Source organism: Equus przewalskii, chromosome 24, assembly GCF_037783145.1.
Source record: "Equus przewalskii isolate Varuska chromosome 24, EquPr2, whole genome shotgun sequence".
NCBI lineage: Eukaryota > Metazoa > Chordata > Mammalia > Perissodactyla > Equidae > Equus > Equus przewalskii.
Genome location: NC_091854.1, coordinates 29,627,038 through 29,645,574, shown reverse-complemented (window position 1 = coordinate 29,645,574; position 18,537 = coordinate 29,627,038). Strand labels below are relative to the sequence as shown.

Below are 18,537 nucleotides of genomic sequence, written 5' to 3'. Positions count from 1 at the left end.
AGTGAGAGGAAGATGGCCACGGATGTTAGCCCAGGGCCAGTCTTCCTCAGCAAAAAGAGGAGTATTGGCAGCAGATGTTAGCCCAGGGCTAATCTTCCTTAAAAATAAATAAATAAATAAAAATAAAGAATAAAAATAAACAAAAATGAGGTCCAAAATGTGGCTATACTTTTAGTGACTAAGACACAATGGAAATTAAGGTCATTGGAATTGAGAAAGTCAAGGAGCTGTAAGGTAGACATACAGGATCATGGAAGAGATGCTGAAGTCATGGACAATGTGGTGAAATAAAGAGGAGGACTATGATACAGTTGCTGAAGTCATAGAGGAGAGTTTGACCTGGAGTTTCTCTGGGGTTGGTAAAAAGGAAAACAACCAAAATGGGGGAAAGCAAGCAGTATGGACCCTAGAAGATATTTTTGGCAATGGCAGCAAATGATTGACACCGAAGCTGAAATGTGGAACTAAGAAAATGCCAACCCCTCTTCATCTGGTGAGTTGGGGGTGAAGGACGGGGCATGCGGCATGCGAGAGGGAGATGGCCTCCAGCAGAATGAATATAGACGAAAGAGAAAATATGTCATTAAAGGAAAACCAGGATAGAGTTTAGGCAGCCTAAAGTTTGACGATAGACATTTTTGTCCACCACTGAACAGTGAACAGGAGATCCAGACAGAATACTGAAAGGTCTATTAGAGGAGAAATCAAAGTTGGGGAGAGGCAGAGGGGATGGGGCTGGATAAGAATGAGTCTGCAAGAGTATCTTACTTGCTCTTGAAAGAGCAGCTCAAGCAGTATCTCTTCTCAGAAGCCTTCTTTGCCTCCCTTCTACCCCAGGTGTCCCTTCTCTGTGCTGCCTTAGCTCTGAACATTACAAACCTGTGTTGTAATTGCTGGTTTGCTCATCTGCCTCCTTCCCTGGACTATAAGCTTCTTGAAAGGTTTATGCCTTTTCATCTTTGTGTCACAAAACCTGACACAGTGCCTGAGCATAGACAGTTCTTAACATATCTTTGTTGGATGAAGAAACGAATGAATGGGAATGTGGTAGTGATATATGCAGTTAACACATAACCTCTTAAATGTGATCCATCCCCCTTGCCCACAGTGTTTATTGGGTTGATTTTCTGTCAGTCTCAAGAACAGAGCTGTCCTACAGAAATATAATGTGAGCCACAAATGTGAACCACACGTGTAGTTTAAAATTTCCAAGTACACACATTAAAAAGAAACAAGTGAGGGGCTGGCCCCATGGCCGAGTGGTTAAGTTTGCGCGCTCCGCTGCAGGCGGCCCAGTGTTTCGTTAGTTCGAATCCTGGGCGCAGACATGGCACTGCTCATCAAACCACGCTGAGGCAGCGTCCCACATGCCACAACTAGAAGAACCCACAACGAAGAATACACAACTATGTACCGGGGGGCTTTGGGGAGAAAAAGGAAAAAAAAAAAAAAAGAAACAAGTGAAATTAATTTAATAAAATATTTTATTTAACCAAAGTATAAAAATATTATTTCAACATGTAATCAATCTAAAAACTATTAACAGGATATTTTAGATTCTCTTTGTTTTGTACTCTCTTTGAAATCTGGTGTGCATTTTATACTTACATCACATCTCAGTTCAGTCTGGGCACATTTCAAGTGCCAAATAGCCACACGTAGCTAGTGACTATCACATTAGACAATGTGATTCTAGATTCTAGAACATACCTAGTTCTTTCCATTTGATGGTCTCTACACTTGGAGTTTCCTTGGTTTGGATTACTCTTCCTCTAGCTCTTTGAAAAAGCATATATATTTTTTTGATTATACCATCCATAGAAGATTATACACACAGTGAAAGTTTATTTCCTGCACATACAAAATCTAACGAAGATCAAGTGGCTCTCTGCTATTTGGAAAGGAAAGAGATATGGAGAGTGTATAGGCCAGGCCTGGAAAATTCCATGGCCTTACTTCAGTCATATAACTCCAACCAGAGAAGCAGGAAGGCCAGCAAATACAGTCTTACTGTGCATTTAGAGAGAGAAAAGGGTGTGATATACACATATCACTGTCTTTCTAATTTTTTTGCTGGCTTCTGTAGAATAGTATTAAATATTAATTAGCAATGATAATAAAGGACATTTAAGTCTTATTCCGGATTTTAATGAAGACTTTTTTCATTGTACCTGAATTTAACAAGATGGCAGATTTTGGAAAGAGATTCATATATTTTATCATCTTAAAGAAGTTTTTATCTCTGTCTTTGTTTATAAGATTTTTATTTACTTAATGAGCGACATACATTGAAATTTATTGATATCTTTTCAGCAACTATGGAGATAGTATAATTTTCGTTTCAGTAGCTTAATATTGTGAATTATATTTATAGATTTCTTAATGTTGAACTATTTTTTCTTACTCTTAAAGTCTAATTTCTTATGATATACATTGATTTTGAAAAGCTGGATTCTGTTTGCTGTTATTTTATTTAAAACTTTGTGTTGATATTCAGAAATGATATTGAGCTATAGTCTCTTTTTTATTATTTTTGTCAGGTTTTGTAATTCATAAAGTGAATTTTGTAGTTTTTCCTTTCTCTAGCTTCTTGAACCGCTAAAGTTTCATCCGAGTTAACCGATTCTTCAAGGAGAAAAATAATTCCCGTGTGCTCCCATGTGCCTGGGCTGTCATTGTCGTTGTGAGCCTGAGCTTCCAGCACGTTGCCACTGAGCCTGTCAATTTTCCCTCTCGGCCGAATCCAGACATCTTTGATGACTGCTGTAACATTTAACAAATTTTAATAAGAATGTTTTTACTACTTCCACGCACTCTTTCTGGCCCTTAGCATGCTCTTTTCTCATAGCAGTCTGCTCTGGTTTATTGCCGCTAGATCCCTGAAATTATATCAGTAGTAAAAAACAGAATTTTTTTAAATGCCTCTGCAGTTTTCTATATTTCCTCTGCTTTTAGTGAGGGTGTTTCCTCTGCTTCTCTCAGCTATAATTGTTTCCTTTCTCTCTCTCTCTTTCGGAATTGCTGATTCTTCTCATCTATTCGGTCTTTATTGCTTATCTTTGTCAGTGGAGGTCTAGATGAAGCAGTACTCCTCGCTGACACAAGTTTCTTCAGTACTCGTGTACGTCTGGATACGTGGCTCTCTGGGCAGGGATGGACCAACGGCTGGTGAGCATGCCTGGTCAGGTCTTCGGTGTAAGTGGGCCGACAAGCAGGATCAGATTCCCCCTTCCCTCCTTCCCTCCGCATAGCCAGGAGGAGGATAACTGTAGTCCGCAGGTTTCTCTCTGGATGCAGCGAGCGAGAATGAGTATATGAATAACCTCTCAAGTATGCTGCATGGGATGAGTGTGGCATTCTGAGTCCCTCTGTGATCATGAATCCTTTTGTGAGTTTTATCTTAGGTGCACTGAGTAATATCTACTTGGTAGACAGCTTTTGTTTCATAGTTTCTCTCCCCACACTTTTCTGGTAATAGCTCCCTTTCTTCCTTTGACAGCATCCTTTCTACCCCTCCAATCACATTAGGGGATTCATACTATTAAGGGTTGTTTGTCATGGAAACTTGCCTATCTCTCTCCCCATGCTTAGTCACAGAAATGGGCATGTGACCAAGCCCAGGGTAAGTTTTGGTTTAAATAAGTCTGTCATGAGACCTCATCAACTTTGCCTCACTGATTGGTCCAAAAGGTGAACAATGACCCAAGCTGGATCAAGCAGAGTCCTTCCCTGGAAGTTTTTTGAAGTAGATCTTAGATAGTCAACCTGAAGACGTGAGCTTAAAGGATTTGAATGGCCAGCCCCTGATCACAGGAGAAAAACAGTAAATGAAAAGAAGCTTACATGCTAGGAGAAACAGAATTAGGAGTACTTGGTTCTGGTAACCAAGTTTCCTGGAGCATCCAGGTTAGTTTCCTGGAGCATCCAGTTTCCTGCTTCCCCTCAGCTCTACATTTCTTCATGTAACTCTGTGAGCTACCCAACTAAATCCCTTCTTTGCCCATGTCAGTTCCAGCTGGAGTTCTTCATCTTAACCAAGAATATAGTGAATATGGGGCATAAATATCTATATTATACATAGATATGTAATATATACATTATATTTTACGTATTATATTGTTCTTTCACCTCTTTCATTCCATGGGAGTCTAGCTCTTCAAGTGGGACCCTTGCTGGTTTCCAGGGCTTGGGCAATATCTTTCCCTCTACATTCATTGACTTGCCTCAGTGGGGATAACAAGAGGGACAGAGTCAAATGCTGTGCTAAGGTCACTATCTTGGAGATATATACTATGTCTGGATCCATTCTTTAAACTTTCCCTCTATATTAATTTTCTTTCCTCCTTCCTTTGTGACTCAGTTCTCATTTTCTCTTTCTGAAATAGGATCTAATTTTTTCACCCAAACACTAAAATTGAGATATAGTAAAGATATTCAACACTTACAGTAAGAATATAATAGGATTTGATTCCAAAAAACATGCGTAGCAGGGCATCACCACCATACAAATGCTATTTTCGGGAAAACATTTTAAATATCTAACGACTTCAGCAACTAAGTTTTTGGTCCTGGCCTAGGCACAGGCACTGTCTGAGAGCCTGGTGTGACCTGGGCACCACTCACCAGCCTAGATAAACTCCTGGGCTGTCAGGAATTCACTCCATCTTTTCCACAAACTCTTTGACTTCCATTTAAGACTTCCAAAAAAATTCCATCATTTTAGCAGCTAGAAATTCTCCTTTGCACTTCCCGATAAGCAAAATTGTACTAGGAAGTGATGAAATTTGGCCCACTGTCTAAGGTACTGCCTTTGTTCTTGAGAAACCCTTCCTTACCCTTTTTTTTTTTTTTCCAAAAACCTATGAAAAGACAAGATTAGGGTGCTTAATCTTTTCCAATAACACACTGGAGCACTTTTTTCCTTGAAGCAAAGCTTTGTTCATCAGACATTCTTACAGCTGGGAATAGCGTCTTCTTGATAAAGGTGCACAAAGCCTTGGGATTACCCTTACCAGCTTTAACTAACAATCCTATCTAGACATGTTTCTTTTTCCTACAAACACCCCACTGACCAAAAGACTCTTTGCACTGTCCTTCTGTCTCTAGCTAGCTGCCTGCTGACGTCTAAAATGGAACTGATGTGCGCCCGTACTAAATGTACCTGAGATGTTTGCTCCAACACATGGTCAAGCCTACGACGGTGAGGGAAGGCGGACAGTGGGGCTTCACGGCTCCCCTGTCCTCTCACATCTCTGACTGCCTCCAATCTCCTCATTTCATGCTTGCACTTACCTCCAGATTTTATATGAGCCATTTAGCTTTTTCAGAACTCCCTATCCTATTTAGAGCTGCCTTTCCAAGCCCATTCCATTTTCTCTGAACTCTGAAATTCCATCTCTGTAAGAGGACCTCCCTAACTACCCTCGTTTGGTTCCAATCCTCTTCTACAAAGCAGTGTCTCAGAACTCTCCAACTGTTAACACCTCTGGATGTGCTCTGGGTCTCTCACTAAGTTGTTCTCTGTGCATGTGGTATAACTCTCTGTTGGCTGCAAACTTCCTTGATGCCTCTGACAGCCCATTAGTAGTAATAATATCAATATTAAAAAGCTAACGTGGGGGGTTTATTATGCTTCAGACACATTGCTAAATAGTTTATTGGCAAAGGATTTAGAACACTGCTTGGCATATAGTAAGCCACTAATGAAACTTTGTTATTACTGCTATGTATAACCCTATGAACTTGGTATTATTATTATCTACAAAAACAGATAGGAAAAGTGTGAGCCACAGAGAATTACATCACTTGCACAGGGTCACAGTGCTCATTAAGTGGCAGAGACAGAACTTGATCTCAGCCTAACACCAATATCTATGCATGTTCTTAACCATTACAAAAAATTGGCTGAATACACACACACTAATCAACCGTTTTTGTTTTTTTTTTTTGCAACCATACTTTGCAGTTTTCAGAGCAGTGTGAGTTGTACTCAAGACAGGTTTTACTTTGGAATTTTTTCCCTCTTTTAAAACTCAACTGCCTCATAGATATAAGGAAAAAGGCACACGTATTTGCATCTCCCTGGAGAGTTTCATTTTGAAGTTCAGAGGCCCTTGAAATATGTGTCCTCGGGGAGAACAATGAGTTTTTAAAAACTTCTGAGTTGCTAAGGAACTAAGTTTTTGTTTTTTGTTTTTTAACCGTTAACGTGCTACTTCAGTCAGCTTCTTCAGTTATGCTGTCTAGTGTGCATAGTTCTCAGACACCGATGCCTTATATTTGCTTTGACCGGAAAGAACCAGACTATGTCCAGGGCTGAGCAATGTAAGTGCATGGTTATATTGATAACATAATGATTAATAGTAGTATTAGAGGCTCAACACTCATGCTGTAATGCATCTCACTTTTTAAAGTTCTTCCATTTGATGCTCACAATTGCTCTGTGATGTAGTGGCTTTTCTCCTAGCCATGTTGCTAGATTGTAGAGGGAGAAATAACCACTTCCGCTGTTGCTTCCCAGGCTTCTAAAGAAACCTTCCCTTCCTTACACCTCTTCTTCCTTAGCTGTCAGAGCCCACTTGAAGGGAAGCGAGGTTCTCCGGACCCGGCGCCTGGGCCCTCTGAAAGGCTCCTGGGGTCCCTGGGGACCAGTCAGGTGACAGATTCTCAGCCCGGGTGCCATAACCTTCCCCACTTAGGCAGGAGCCCGGTACCCAGATCTAATGCCTGGAAGCTGCACAACCCCGGGCTCCACCCACCCCTCGGGCCAGAACTGGCACAAGTGCCTCCCTCCGGATTTCCACCAGGGTGAACCAATGGGCTGGATGGCGGTTGCAGATGCTGATTGATGCCAGAGGCGCGTCGCGACAAACGTGTGGTTTAGAGGAAAGTTGGTTTCCTACTGGGACAGCAGTCGGCAGCGGCAGCCCCACTCCAGCCGGGGCACCGCACGCAGGACGGGGCCGGAGGACAGCGGAGCGGCGCCCGCCCGCGGGGTCCTGTTGGCGCCCCTCGGGGCGGGGAGCGGCGAGCACAGCTGTCCTCCTCGGGGACCGCCTCCCTCCCGCCGCTCCCCGCTCCCCGCCCTCCGCCCCAGAAATTATCGCCAGCGCGGCGGGCTCGATTCCAGAGCCCCACTCGGGTGCGTTCTTTTGTTTCTTTGTTTTAATGACAGTTCAGCCCTCCGGCATGTCATGCGCGATTAATTCCCTGGCTCTCTTGAAGGCAGCTGGGGTGAAATTTCTTCTGCATCATCCTTTTGGGGATAATTGTTTATGATGTGACGTCAGCCGGATTGATTTTTCTCTCTTGAATGAGAGAGAGAGACTCACAGATGTGTGCGGAGGCCAGGGACGCTGACATTTGGAATTCCTTCAGGGCAAAAGGAGATGGGAATGGGAGCTTAAAAGTGTGCCGCTTAGACTTCAGGCTGCAAGGCATTATTAAGAAGTTTTTCTAAAAAAAAAAAAAAAAAAAATCCCCTGCACAGCGAGCCGCCTAGGTGCTCCTTTCACGCAGTCCCCTGTGAAGGTGGCAGCGTCTGATAATTAATCTCGGGTACCCAGCCGCTGCAATAGGCTTAAGAAGATGAAGAGGAGGGGCGGGGGAAGTGCGTCACCAGGTGGGGAAGGGGCTGTGCGTTTGGTGACAAGCGGGAGGGGCTGGGGGTGGAGGGGAACGGGGACGGGAAATAGGTTCTGTGTGCTCTCCGGGGGTATTGTGTCAGGAGATGCAGGCTGGCTACCATGTGACGCGGTCCAGAGCTGAAGGGATTGGCCGAGGCAGCGCAGGCGGTGCAGCTCGGCCGGCTCGCTGCTCCTCTCCCTTTCTCTCGCAGCATCTTCGTGGGAGCCTGTAGGTGAAGCAGCACCAGCAGCATCCATGGCCTATCTTTGGGGTTAACACTTGTCTCCTTTGGCTTCAGCAGTGGACAGAGCAGATCTCTCGGCAGCAGCGTTGTGAGGACTTAGCTGGGACCTGAAATTGCATCCTCCTGTGTTTTTTCAGACTCCTTGGAAATTAAGGAATGCAATTCTGCCACCATGATGGAAGGTAGGATGCTTTCTGCTGCGGTTGACTGGCTTTAGGCAAGGTTTGGGCAGAACACCGTTGAAGAATGTGTGCAGCCTGTGTTTGTGGCTGGTCTAGAAGCTGGTTGCCAGGATTTGCAAGCAGAAATGCTGCAGTTTGCTTGCAGCGGACCAGGGCTCAGACTAATGGAATCAAACCACAGGGCTTCTGTGAGCTCAGAACCTACAGAGCTCCCAGCTCCTTTGAGAGAGGAAAACATAAAGTGCTTGCAGGGAGCTGAGATAGAGATAGGAAAAAGCTTGCAGAGCAAGTAAGTTGGGAGAGAAGATAGGGTTTTCTGCTCCGGGTTCCTGGGACTACGCTGATTAAACATTTACAATGGAAACTTGTTTTCTGAAATTGACTTAGGCAGGAGAGGTCATCAACAGAGTTATCCATGTTGTCATTTTCGGTGAACTGTTTAAAAATTTAAAAAATTCTTCTAAGATATTTTTACCTTTGCAATTTACATCTTATTCTTGGGATGAGAGGTACAGCGAATTTCGTCCATAAGCTATAGTTTTATGGGGATGTCATTGCAACAGAATGAGCGATATGAGGAAAATATCCGGGCCTCTTGGCTCCTGATTCAGGGTCTTATCAGGTTAAAAAAAAGAATTTTTTGCTTCCTAAATGAGTTCCCTGTGCAATGGGTCTTAGCCACAGCCAAGCATCGAATGATTACTTACTGATTACCTTTTTGCATTCAATATTAAGTGTAACGAGGAACTTTCCCTGGGGAGATGTTGTTTAAACTATATTTTATTCGACTAAATTACCCTTCCAAGCTTGAGAGAGTGAAGCCAAGATTGCCTCAGAAAAGCAGCCGGCTGATTGAGAAAGAAGCAGGCAGCCCTACCCTGGCTTTTATTTTCTGTTTTCACACTACAGGATGGTGCAAAACTCCTGGCCTTTCCTAAGATGACAGGCAGAAATTTGTCCCCAGCCTGGATTTCACAAAGCAGAATCGAGTGCATAATCGGTCTCAAATCAGCCATGAAAATGGCAGAGAGGCCACCTCTTAAGCTCAGGTCTGTCCTACAGATTTTAAACATTCTTTAGAAATTTACTAAAATGGAATAAGAGGATGGTTTCAAAAAAACAGCAGTGTAGCCTCTACATGTTTGGCAGAAATGAATTCTTTGCGCTCTCTCTCTGTCATCATGTGAAACATTGTTAATGTGATTTGGGGGAGTGAAGAATGCTACAGTCGTGGCCCACAGATTTTAGAAAATAACCTTCAAGGAGCGATTGGGTAGCATTTTGTTATGGAGCCTGGTCTTGTTTGCAAAGGGTTCTCGAGCTAGTTCTTTAAATATAGGCCTAAACTGAAATTACCAGTGCTCTAAGATTAAATCATTTTTATTAATTCAGAATGGATTTAATCTTTGAATTACATGGAAGACAAGCAAAAATAGTATTACTGATGTCCCTTTCAATTAAAGGCTCTTGTGGATTACTTTCTTCAGGAAAAAACCCCAAAAAACGATCTGTAGAGATAGTGTGTTTCTCCAGCTAAATTTCATGTAGCATTTCTTGAAAATAAATCTTCATTCGTTCTAATTAGATTTTAATCTTACATGGGAAAGTGGAAGATCTTTCATCTTACTTCTTGTCTTGCAAACTATGAAGTTAAAGTATCTTCTCTGAAGGAAGTAATATTTATTGGTGCTCATTAATGATTCTGTTGGTAATATTTCCTACTGTGCCATCCCAGAAGGTCAGTTCTAAGCCCTGTGATGAGCTTATCTGAGCTGCCTAAACCGAAATGAGAACTGTAACAAAGACTTGTGTTGGAGCTGGATTAGCACTGTAGCTCTGGGTTTGCCGAATGTGCCTAACGAAGGATGTTATCTTAGCACCGTTATGAATTAGAGATGACACTATGGATGCAGTTGCCTTCCATCAGATCCTTGCAAAAGAAGTTAGACAGGTGTTCTCATTGCCCTAGAAATTTAAATGAAACTAATGATTTTTTGTCTACCCATAGTTCCTGCTTAAATGCTTTTCAAGACATTATCTTAATGGTTCGGTGACCTTAGAAAGGCAGATGAGAACCTTAACCAGAAATCAGTTTGCCTAGCAATGGCCTTCCAACCTAGATGCTGGTCTTTGGAGCAATATATGCATGTTTCTGATATTGCATCTAGAATTTCACCTGAGTTGCTCATGCTCTGAAGGTGTGGCATAGCAGTTACTATTTCCACTCAACTCATCCCTAGGGGAAGCTAGGCTGCTACATCTATCATGACAACCTTGGAAAGATAAGGAACCCCCTAAAAGGCATCCTAAAATCCTGTCATGGCAGCCCTCTGCTGGAATATCAGTGAGCTCCGAGAAGGTGTTACCCAACATCTAGACAGTTAAAATGATGTCTCTTCTCAACTAGTACATGTGTCACCCACACACACAGGTACACACACATACAGTCATCCACACTGACACAGTTCTAGAAAGAAAGAGAACCTACATTTGCGTTCGTATATGAATATACTTCTATATTCACTAAAATGTTTTAGTCTGCTGCTCAAGAGGGGATGGCCATGACAACTTTCCAAAGCTGCTTCTCTACTTTGTGTAAAACAAAACTTAACAAATATTCATCGGAATGGCTCATAGTTTAGTTTTGTGTTCTCATTTTGAAGGAACAGGATATTCATTGAATGCCTGTTGGAAATCCCGGTCATAGATGAAGAACGTTGCTACCTCCCCGGTGATTCCAATATCGTAGAAGGCAGTGAAATAATTCTGCAGGGACCTCAAGCAGGTCACCAGTAGTTTGTAGCCTCATAGTTTATTTAAAATATTTTTATTTAAAAACATTTTTTAAGGGACTTGATTCGTTAATTCCTGCGTTTATTTTTTGGCAGTGGTTGCTACTGAGTTGTGTCTTTCCTAAAGAATGACACATGATACGGAGCCTTATGCAGTATGAACATGAAGGAAAGGGGAGGAGCAGAGGGAATTATTTGCTAAAGGGTGTATGTGTTGGCTAAGCTTACAATGCAGTCTATGTGATTAGGGCAACTATTCAAGGATTCTGTTGTTTTCCACGTATCATTATTAAAGTTTGAAAATGGCATGTTAGCCACCCCTTCTAAGCTCAGTGAAGCCAAGGTTTCTTAGGACGTCTGTTTATTTGTAAGGCAGCTTGGGCAGTTTTCTCTGGTCGGTATGGAAGTAGACTGAAAGTGCTTATGTTTTCAGTTCCATAGTCAGACTCATAGGTTCTGTACTGGAAAGATAAGTTTTGGGGTGCCAAAAGTTTCATCCTATTTAAGAATTTTTAAAATCAACGCGCATATTTTTAAGGGTATACTGGGTTTAATTGCAACATGCAAGGTGATTTAATAACTTTTATTCAATTTTCTGTTCACAGCAACCTACACATCAGTGTATTCTGCATGCAGCACTTTTGTACTAGTTTTTCTAAATTGCAAAAATCAAAACTAATACATTGAGGAGAAAATGGTGGAATGGAATTTGAACCCAAGTTCAGTTAACAACAAAGCTCATATTTTTGATCCCTCATAACACTTGAAATAGGGACCTTTTCTTTTTCCTTTGTGTTGAGGTGGGCATGTTAACCTAACTGAAAACTAGGACTTCGTTTCTTTGATGCATATTCTGTCTCTCTCTTTAAATCTGAATGCTCACAGAACCAGACCTTTTAATTCCTTGTTAATGCCTTTTACCGCCAAAAGCGTGACTTAGAAAATTTTGAACAATTCTAAATTAGTTGACTTTCTGTTGTTGCAATGAACCTTATAACAGTAAAGGCTTTTTTTTTTTCTATCTAGAAATGGAGTTTTATTTATTTAGAAAATTCTTTGATGTGATCAGAAAAGAAGAAAGCATTTTGAAGCTGGAGCTGTTCATTTTCTCGTCAGCTAGGAAGGTTTAAAGGGAGTGCTTCTAACTCTCCTGCTGATTCCCTTCCCACAAATGGTGAAGTTATTTTGGAAAACCTTAAGCACGCGTGTGAGATTCTAGTGTATGTTCCATCACTTATGTAATTTCTCGCCTTCCTGGAGACTGTGTCAGAAAAAGCCTCCTGAAATGTAAAAGTTCCCATCAACCCCCAGGGGTCAGCTTTAAATCTCCAAAAAGAGTATGCAGTCTTTAAAAAAATTAACTTAGATAAACCACGCAGGGAGATTCTGGATAATTCTTTCCGTTGAATTTGGCATATACACTATCCATGTTTCAAATAAACAAGTTTCAGGAAGTCACCAGCTCACAGTTTTTATGTTCCTGAAAGTTTGTTTGTGAATTGCTCGCTTGAAACGAGTTTTCCCACAGGAATAATGAAATAAATGATGGTTAGATTCTCACACTAGTCCTTCAAAGACTATTAATGCTCTATCTAGTTGAAATATTAAATATTTCCTATGAAAAGTGTAAAGGACAATTTGGTTACTGTAGTAATGAGCCAGAAGAGAATGATGGCATTAACTATATTTTCAATTTTGAATGTTGCTTTTTGAGGGAAAGGAGGTTTAATTAGAGGACAATGAGGAGACAGAGAGAAAATTTGAAGGGGATTTTTAGGTATATTTTCAGAAGTTTCAGCAACTCATGACACTGGGTTTTTCAATTGTGTTCAATTTTGCTTCCATATTTGAGGTTTACCTTCTCTCGATTCAATTTTGTCACATCTACTGCTGTTAAATCATGGTTACTTTCATTACGTAAATTCACAAATGGAATTAAGAAAGGGAGAGAGAATTTACTGAGATGACTGTAAAAGAGCTGGAAGGGAGGAAAAGGTTAAGGGATTGCAATGGATTTCACCTCCGTGTCTGAAAAAGTCTCTGAGGAGACATTCACTGAATAAGGAAGGGGGCATAGACCGAAGGGAATTGGGGAGCATGCTAAGGGCAGGGTCCTCTTGAGGAGAAAGTAGGGTGTGGGGCAGAAGTATTGGGTCTAACCGGTTTACAGCTGACTACCAAATACTTCTGTGGGCTCAAGGGGGCTTGCTTACCAGTAAGAGAGCTACTGGGGAAGGAGGTTTAGACTTGGAGAGGGGTGAGTACCCATTCTTGGAGCATGTGTACCATTTAATTGCATCTACAGAGTGTTAGAAAGATAGTTAGTGTCTCTATTTAAATGCCTTGTATCATGTCACCTCCTTGTTTAAAAACCTTCGAGATCTTCTCATTTCTCTTCAATCCGCAGCACCCAAGAACCAGTCCACGGGCTTGAGGTACCTCCTCAGGCCCATCGAATGCCTCACTTAACACCGACAGCCTCACTGTCTGTCTCAGTCTTTAGAGCAAATACTGCCCTGTTTCAGGGCTGTTGCTCTGCCTGGAATTCTCTTTGGCGAACTTATGAATAACTGATTCTCTTGTGATCCCAGAAAAGTGCCACCTCCCCAGGAGGCCTTCATTGTCATCCTTGTTATCCCCAGACACACACACTGAGCCACGGAGTCCATCTCAGTCCCCTGTCTCTCAGAGCTGCATTTATGATCCATGGTTATTCCCTGGTGCATGGGCTGAATTTCACTTGGAAGTTAGTGCCATGAGGCCAGAAACCTGGTCTGTCATCTTCAGCTCTGTATCCTTAGCTCTGGATGCATGGTGGACGCTTAGCATGTTTATTTATTGGGTAAGTGAATAAAACCAGGTATAAATTATTCCGATGACTTCAAACTGTACCTTATAAGATATTATTTGGGGAATTATGGTGGATATAAGAAAAATAAATGGTCAAATTTACATTCTCATTGGAGAAACAAGATCTATAAACATGAAGTAATTAGGAAAAAGATAATGTATTATGAAATACTAAGTTGTGGGATACAGATAATACATTTTGAGAAACAAAAGAACAGATAGAGTTCATTTGAAAATATGTACTTGAACTTGAGTTATTTTGGTGATTAGCTCCATGGAAATGATTTCATAATGGAAAGAGACAAGTTATAACACAGCTATTCAAAGAAATTCCCAGAAATTGCCAGAGGCGTGTTGTCAATATCCTGCAGATATTTTTTCTTTTCTCGCTCCTTCTGCTTTCCTTGTTTTTCTCCCCTTCCTTTCCCCACTTCACTCATTCTTCCATCCCACCTAGGCTTTCTTTCTTTTTCTCTGCTTTATGACCAAATCTGAAAATAGTAGCTTCTAGAGCTAGAGAGTTTGACTTGGAATCTGGGAAAGCATTTTTAAACAAACAAGCGAATGTAAATGAGTGTGATGTGGTACGATGTATTTGTGCATGTAGCATGTAGCGGCAATATCAAAGTATGTGAGGTTTTTCAGACACCAATTATTCCTGATTAGAGAATTTGTGCATCACAGAAGCCCAGTGTGTTTGCTGAATTCGTGCAGTTTGGACGTTTTGGTAGAAAGAGCGTGGACCCAGAAGTCAACTTCAGCTTGAGTCCGTGTTCTGTGACTCCTTGGCTCTGTGCCCTGAGAAGGTTGCTCTGCCTTCCTGGGGTTCTGCTTCCTTGCAAACACAGGGAGAGCATGGATCTGCCACCCCTGTAGACCTTCCAGCTCTAGGCGTCTCTGGCATCATTGATTTTGAACTCCCCATATCTACTCCCTCCAAGGTTTGAATTCGAATGATTGACTCTTCTTCCTCCCACCTGAACATGTTCTTGTCCCTGACACGAAAATAATCAGCTGTTTTACTGCCTGCCTTTTGTTGGTGTGCTCTTCCTCTACTGTTCTTTTGCATGTATGTCTCAAGTCAGTTTTGCATCTTTGCTTTATCGGAAGGCAACAGTGCATTCATGCAACTCTCCTCCATAGCTCCTAGCCGAGATCTCTTTACGCATTCATCGAAAATTATACACGGAATGCGTAGTGCGTGTAAGGCACTGTTCTAGGTGCTAGAGGTTCAATAGTGAACGAAACAGAGAAAAATTCTTGCTTATATGGAACTTCCTGTTTGGTGCAGGAGAGAGATGATAAAATGGAATGCAGAGTACGTTAGATGGGGATGAGGACCGTGGAGAAGCACTGAGTGGAGAAAGTGGATAGATGAAGTGGTGGAAGGAGTGGGGTGGATGCAGCTGCAGTTGCAAATGGGGAGCGATGGAAAGCCTCGCTGAGAGGACATTTGAGCGAAGACTTCAGGGAGAGAGTGGAGGGAGTGAGCAGCCATGTAACCATCTGGAGGAGTTGTCCAAGGAGGCAGGAGAAAGGGCAAGTGGGAAGGCTCAGGATGTGGCAGAACAGCAAGGAGGCCAGTGAGTCCAGAGCAAAGGGTAGCGGAATGTTCAAGAGAGGAACTCAGAGAAGTGATATACAAATACACACCGATGAGTCTCTTTCAATGGTCAGAAAGCCAGTTTCCTTTTGCAGAAGTCAATCAGCATAAGCCTGTGTTATCCAGGTGTCCAGGGACAGGTGGGCATTCAGAAGCCTGGCATTCTGAAACCAGTTCTGTCACTATCTTATGATGCTGCCTCTCAGACTCATTCTTCCCAAGCTCAAAGTTAGAGCTGAGAGTTCAGCTACAACTCTAGGCTTGAACATTTCCACACGAGAGAAGTAGCCCCATAGGGAGGGCAACTTCAGAGTCAGAGTTACACATCAATTCCAAATGTTTCGACTATATACCAAAGACCTTAATTTTTACTTTTGTTCCATATCAACGTCTGTTATGTATCAGGAGTGGTATTTTAGGATTTTTAGAAAAGACCATGCAGAATGACTCATGTTAAATATCTCTAACAAATAGTATAATGAGGAAAATTTTGTGCTCACTTAGGACATTGTCATAGGATCATGTGACATTTGCACAGACTTCAAACTTTCAAAAATGCTTCCTTCATTCAACAGGTCCATCTGGAGCTTTTTCCTTAGTCTCAGGTGCTATTCTAGATACTGTGAATGTGGCAGCAAAAAAGGCAGCTGTGGTCTTTGTCTTCAGAAGCTTAGAGTCAAGTATATGTTGTCACATCTTTGTGTACATATTTTATTCTCATGTCATCGCTGTGTGGTGGAAAGAATAGGTATTACCATCCTTGTTTCAAACAGGAGGAAACTAGGGCCTAATGAGGTGAAGTGACTTCCTCAAGGTGACCACCTTACCAAGTGGCAGAACCAGCATTTATTTACCACACTTGACGCCTAGTCAAGCGCTCTTTCTTTATATAACAGTGTAATTGGAAGGCCCTGCTCACATCTGAAATTATTTGGCCTGGATCTCCGGCTGACAAGCAAACAGCAGACCGTCTAAATTTGACATGGTATTTCAAAAATCTTCTTCAGAACTAAGCAAGTTAATTTTATGATCAGGTCGTGATGCTTCAGATCAGCCTCCAGCCTGGAGCAGGCCACCTAACACAGAAGTCTTCTACCCCAGGGGCTCCTTTCAGCGGCACTGGGATTTCCTAGAATTTTATGATGAGAAGGGACACTTGAAATCACTATCGTGGCCGGTGGACTCTAGACTTTCCACAGCTTACATTCTACAAAACCTTTTCTCAAAAAGCCCGGCTCCCACTATGAACAAAAACCCTTTCTCCCTGGAAGGGCAGGTCGGGGTTCGCTGCCATTCTGTAAAAGCCTCGGCCATTCTCACAAGAACGTGATGGTGCAGGCCACCATTGAAAATTAACCAATCTAGTCCAACCTCATTTTGCAGGTTTGGAAACCAAAGCCAAATGTATCGACTTACCCAAGGATTTTTATTCTCTCTTTAAGAGAACAAGTCAAAGTTTATTTTAGTAGTGATTCCAAAATTGTGAATAGACAAAGACTTGGAACCCACGGTGTCTTTCACGTTAAAGGTGCTGAGGCTGCTTGGGTGGCTGCCCAAAAACACACAAATGAATGTGTCCCCAGGGTCGTCGCTCTCCTGAGTCCACATACAATGTGGCCATTTATAGCTCTTGCCTCTGCTTCCTTGGCTCCTGCGTCTGCTGTTAGTGAGTAAGTGCTGTGTGGTGGGAAGGACCAGGACTTGAAGGGGCTATTCCTCTTTACAAGCTGTGTGACCTTGAGCGAGTTCTGGAACTGCGGTGGCCTCAGCCTTCCCGTTTGTAAGGAAGCAACAATGCTGGCTCCCTACCTCGTAGAGTTGTTGTGAAGATCAAATGAGATAATAAATATGAAAACATCTGAAAAACGCTGATGCAAATGCCAGTGATTTTCTCAGCTGGTTCTCCCTCAGCTTGATGTTGCATGTGGGTTTCTTCGCATCAGTGACTAGGGTTACCACTTGCTGTTTTGCTTGTCGAGTGGGTTATCACTGCACGTCTTCTGCGGGCAGGCCTTACAGATTTCCCTCCTGTCCTCACCATCCTGCTCGTTACTAGCATATTCTGTCATCCTCTATCCTCACTGTCCATGTGCTACACTACCCCTTTCTTGACCACGGAGGGCAGCACTAATCAATCACAGCTGTCTTTCTCTCTGGCCTCAGCATCTATGTCAACATCATATTCCAGGCCCCCCTGCCAGGTGGTTGGAGCTGGCACATGAGGTGACATCACTTTGCTTTCCCCACCGTGGGCAGTTTCCCAAAGTTGAAATACAGTGACTAAAACTGCAGTATACGTGGTCCAGCTGTGCACCCAGCCTTTACTGATGCCCTTGGGGAATCGCTGAAAGATGACGTGTGAAGAATCGCTCACAGCACTGGTTGTGGCAGCAACGGTAGGAAATGGTCTGCGAGCCCTGTGGCAGGCAGCACCCTCCTCCGGCACTATCGGCTTTGCCCATCAGGTCTCTGGTAGCCTCCTTGTGCCCGCACTTCAAAGGACTGTGCCAACCAGGTAGCCAAGTAGAGTCAGTGCTCGGATTCGTTCCTGATTCCTCCTTCCTTCCCGCTTCACATCAGTAGGCCCTCACGAGCGGCAGGTTATCCTTCCTAAATAGCTCTTGACTCTTTTCTCCCTGGGCCATCCCTCATCGGACCTCGCTGCTTCCTCTTCCAGTCCATCCTCCTCACAGCCACCAGGGAGCTCGCTTTCCTCGCTTGCCTGTGCTTGGTCCCGTGCTCCTGAGATGGAGTCAGAGGCTGCAGCGCGCTGTGCAGCAGTTTCACCTGGCCGCCTTGCAGCCTCGTAGCCACCGCCACAGCCCAACTGGAGGGAGACGTTGGCTCTTCTCTCTCCCCGGACTGAGCTCTTCCTTCCCCACTCTGTGTTGAGTCATTCAGGATCAAACCACAGTGTCTGTCTTCAGTGAAGCCCCCCATCCCCTGGGATGAGTGGGAGGTGCCCCCTCCTGTGCTCCCTCAGCCTCCCTTCTTACCCTCAAGGCCACAGAGCGGAAGGTCATGAGCACTGGCTCTGGAGTCAGAGCGACCTGGGTGAACCCCACTGTGTGACCTTGGGAAGCTAGTGCTCCCTTCCACCTGGGCAAAGGCTCCAGTGTGGCTCCTGGATGCTAGGCGGTCCCCAGGCTGTGCTCCCGGCTCTCCTGCTGCATGGATCACTCTGGCTGAGAGCCACACACGGCCCAGGAGCATGCAGTTCATATGGTGTCTCACACCTTC

General features: G+C 43.2%; 1 protein-coding gene across 19 annotated transcripts in view; it reads left to right on the top strand.

Moving 5' to 3' along the window:
* Positions 1-327: 327 nt before the first annotated feature.
* Positions 328-18,537, top strand: part of SGIP1 (SH3GL interacting endocytic adaptor 1) — a 198,500-nt gene continuing 180,290 nt past the window's right edge. For 4 of the 19 annotated variants that reach the window (XM_070592730.1, XM_070592729.1, XM_070592713.1 and 1 more), the window contains exon 1: positions 7,682-8,052. In XM_070592730.1, the coding sequence (XP_070448831.1) occupies positions 8,043-8,052 (10 nt within the window). In that variant the 5' untranslated portion in view covers positions 7,682-8,042. Of the gene's footprint in view, positions 494-6,881; positions 7,142-7,329; positions 7,622-7,657; positions 8,053-18,537 lie in introns of those variants that run through there. The other 15 variants (XM_070592724.1, XM_070592719.1, XM_070592706.1 and 12 more) reach the window with 11 other exon arrangements.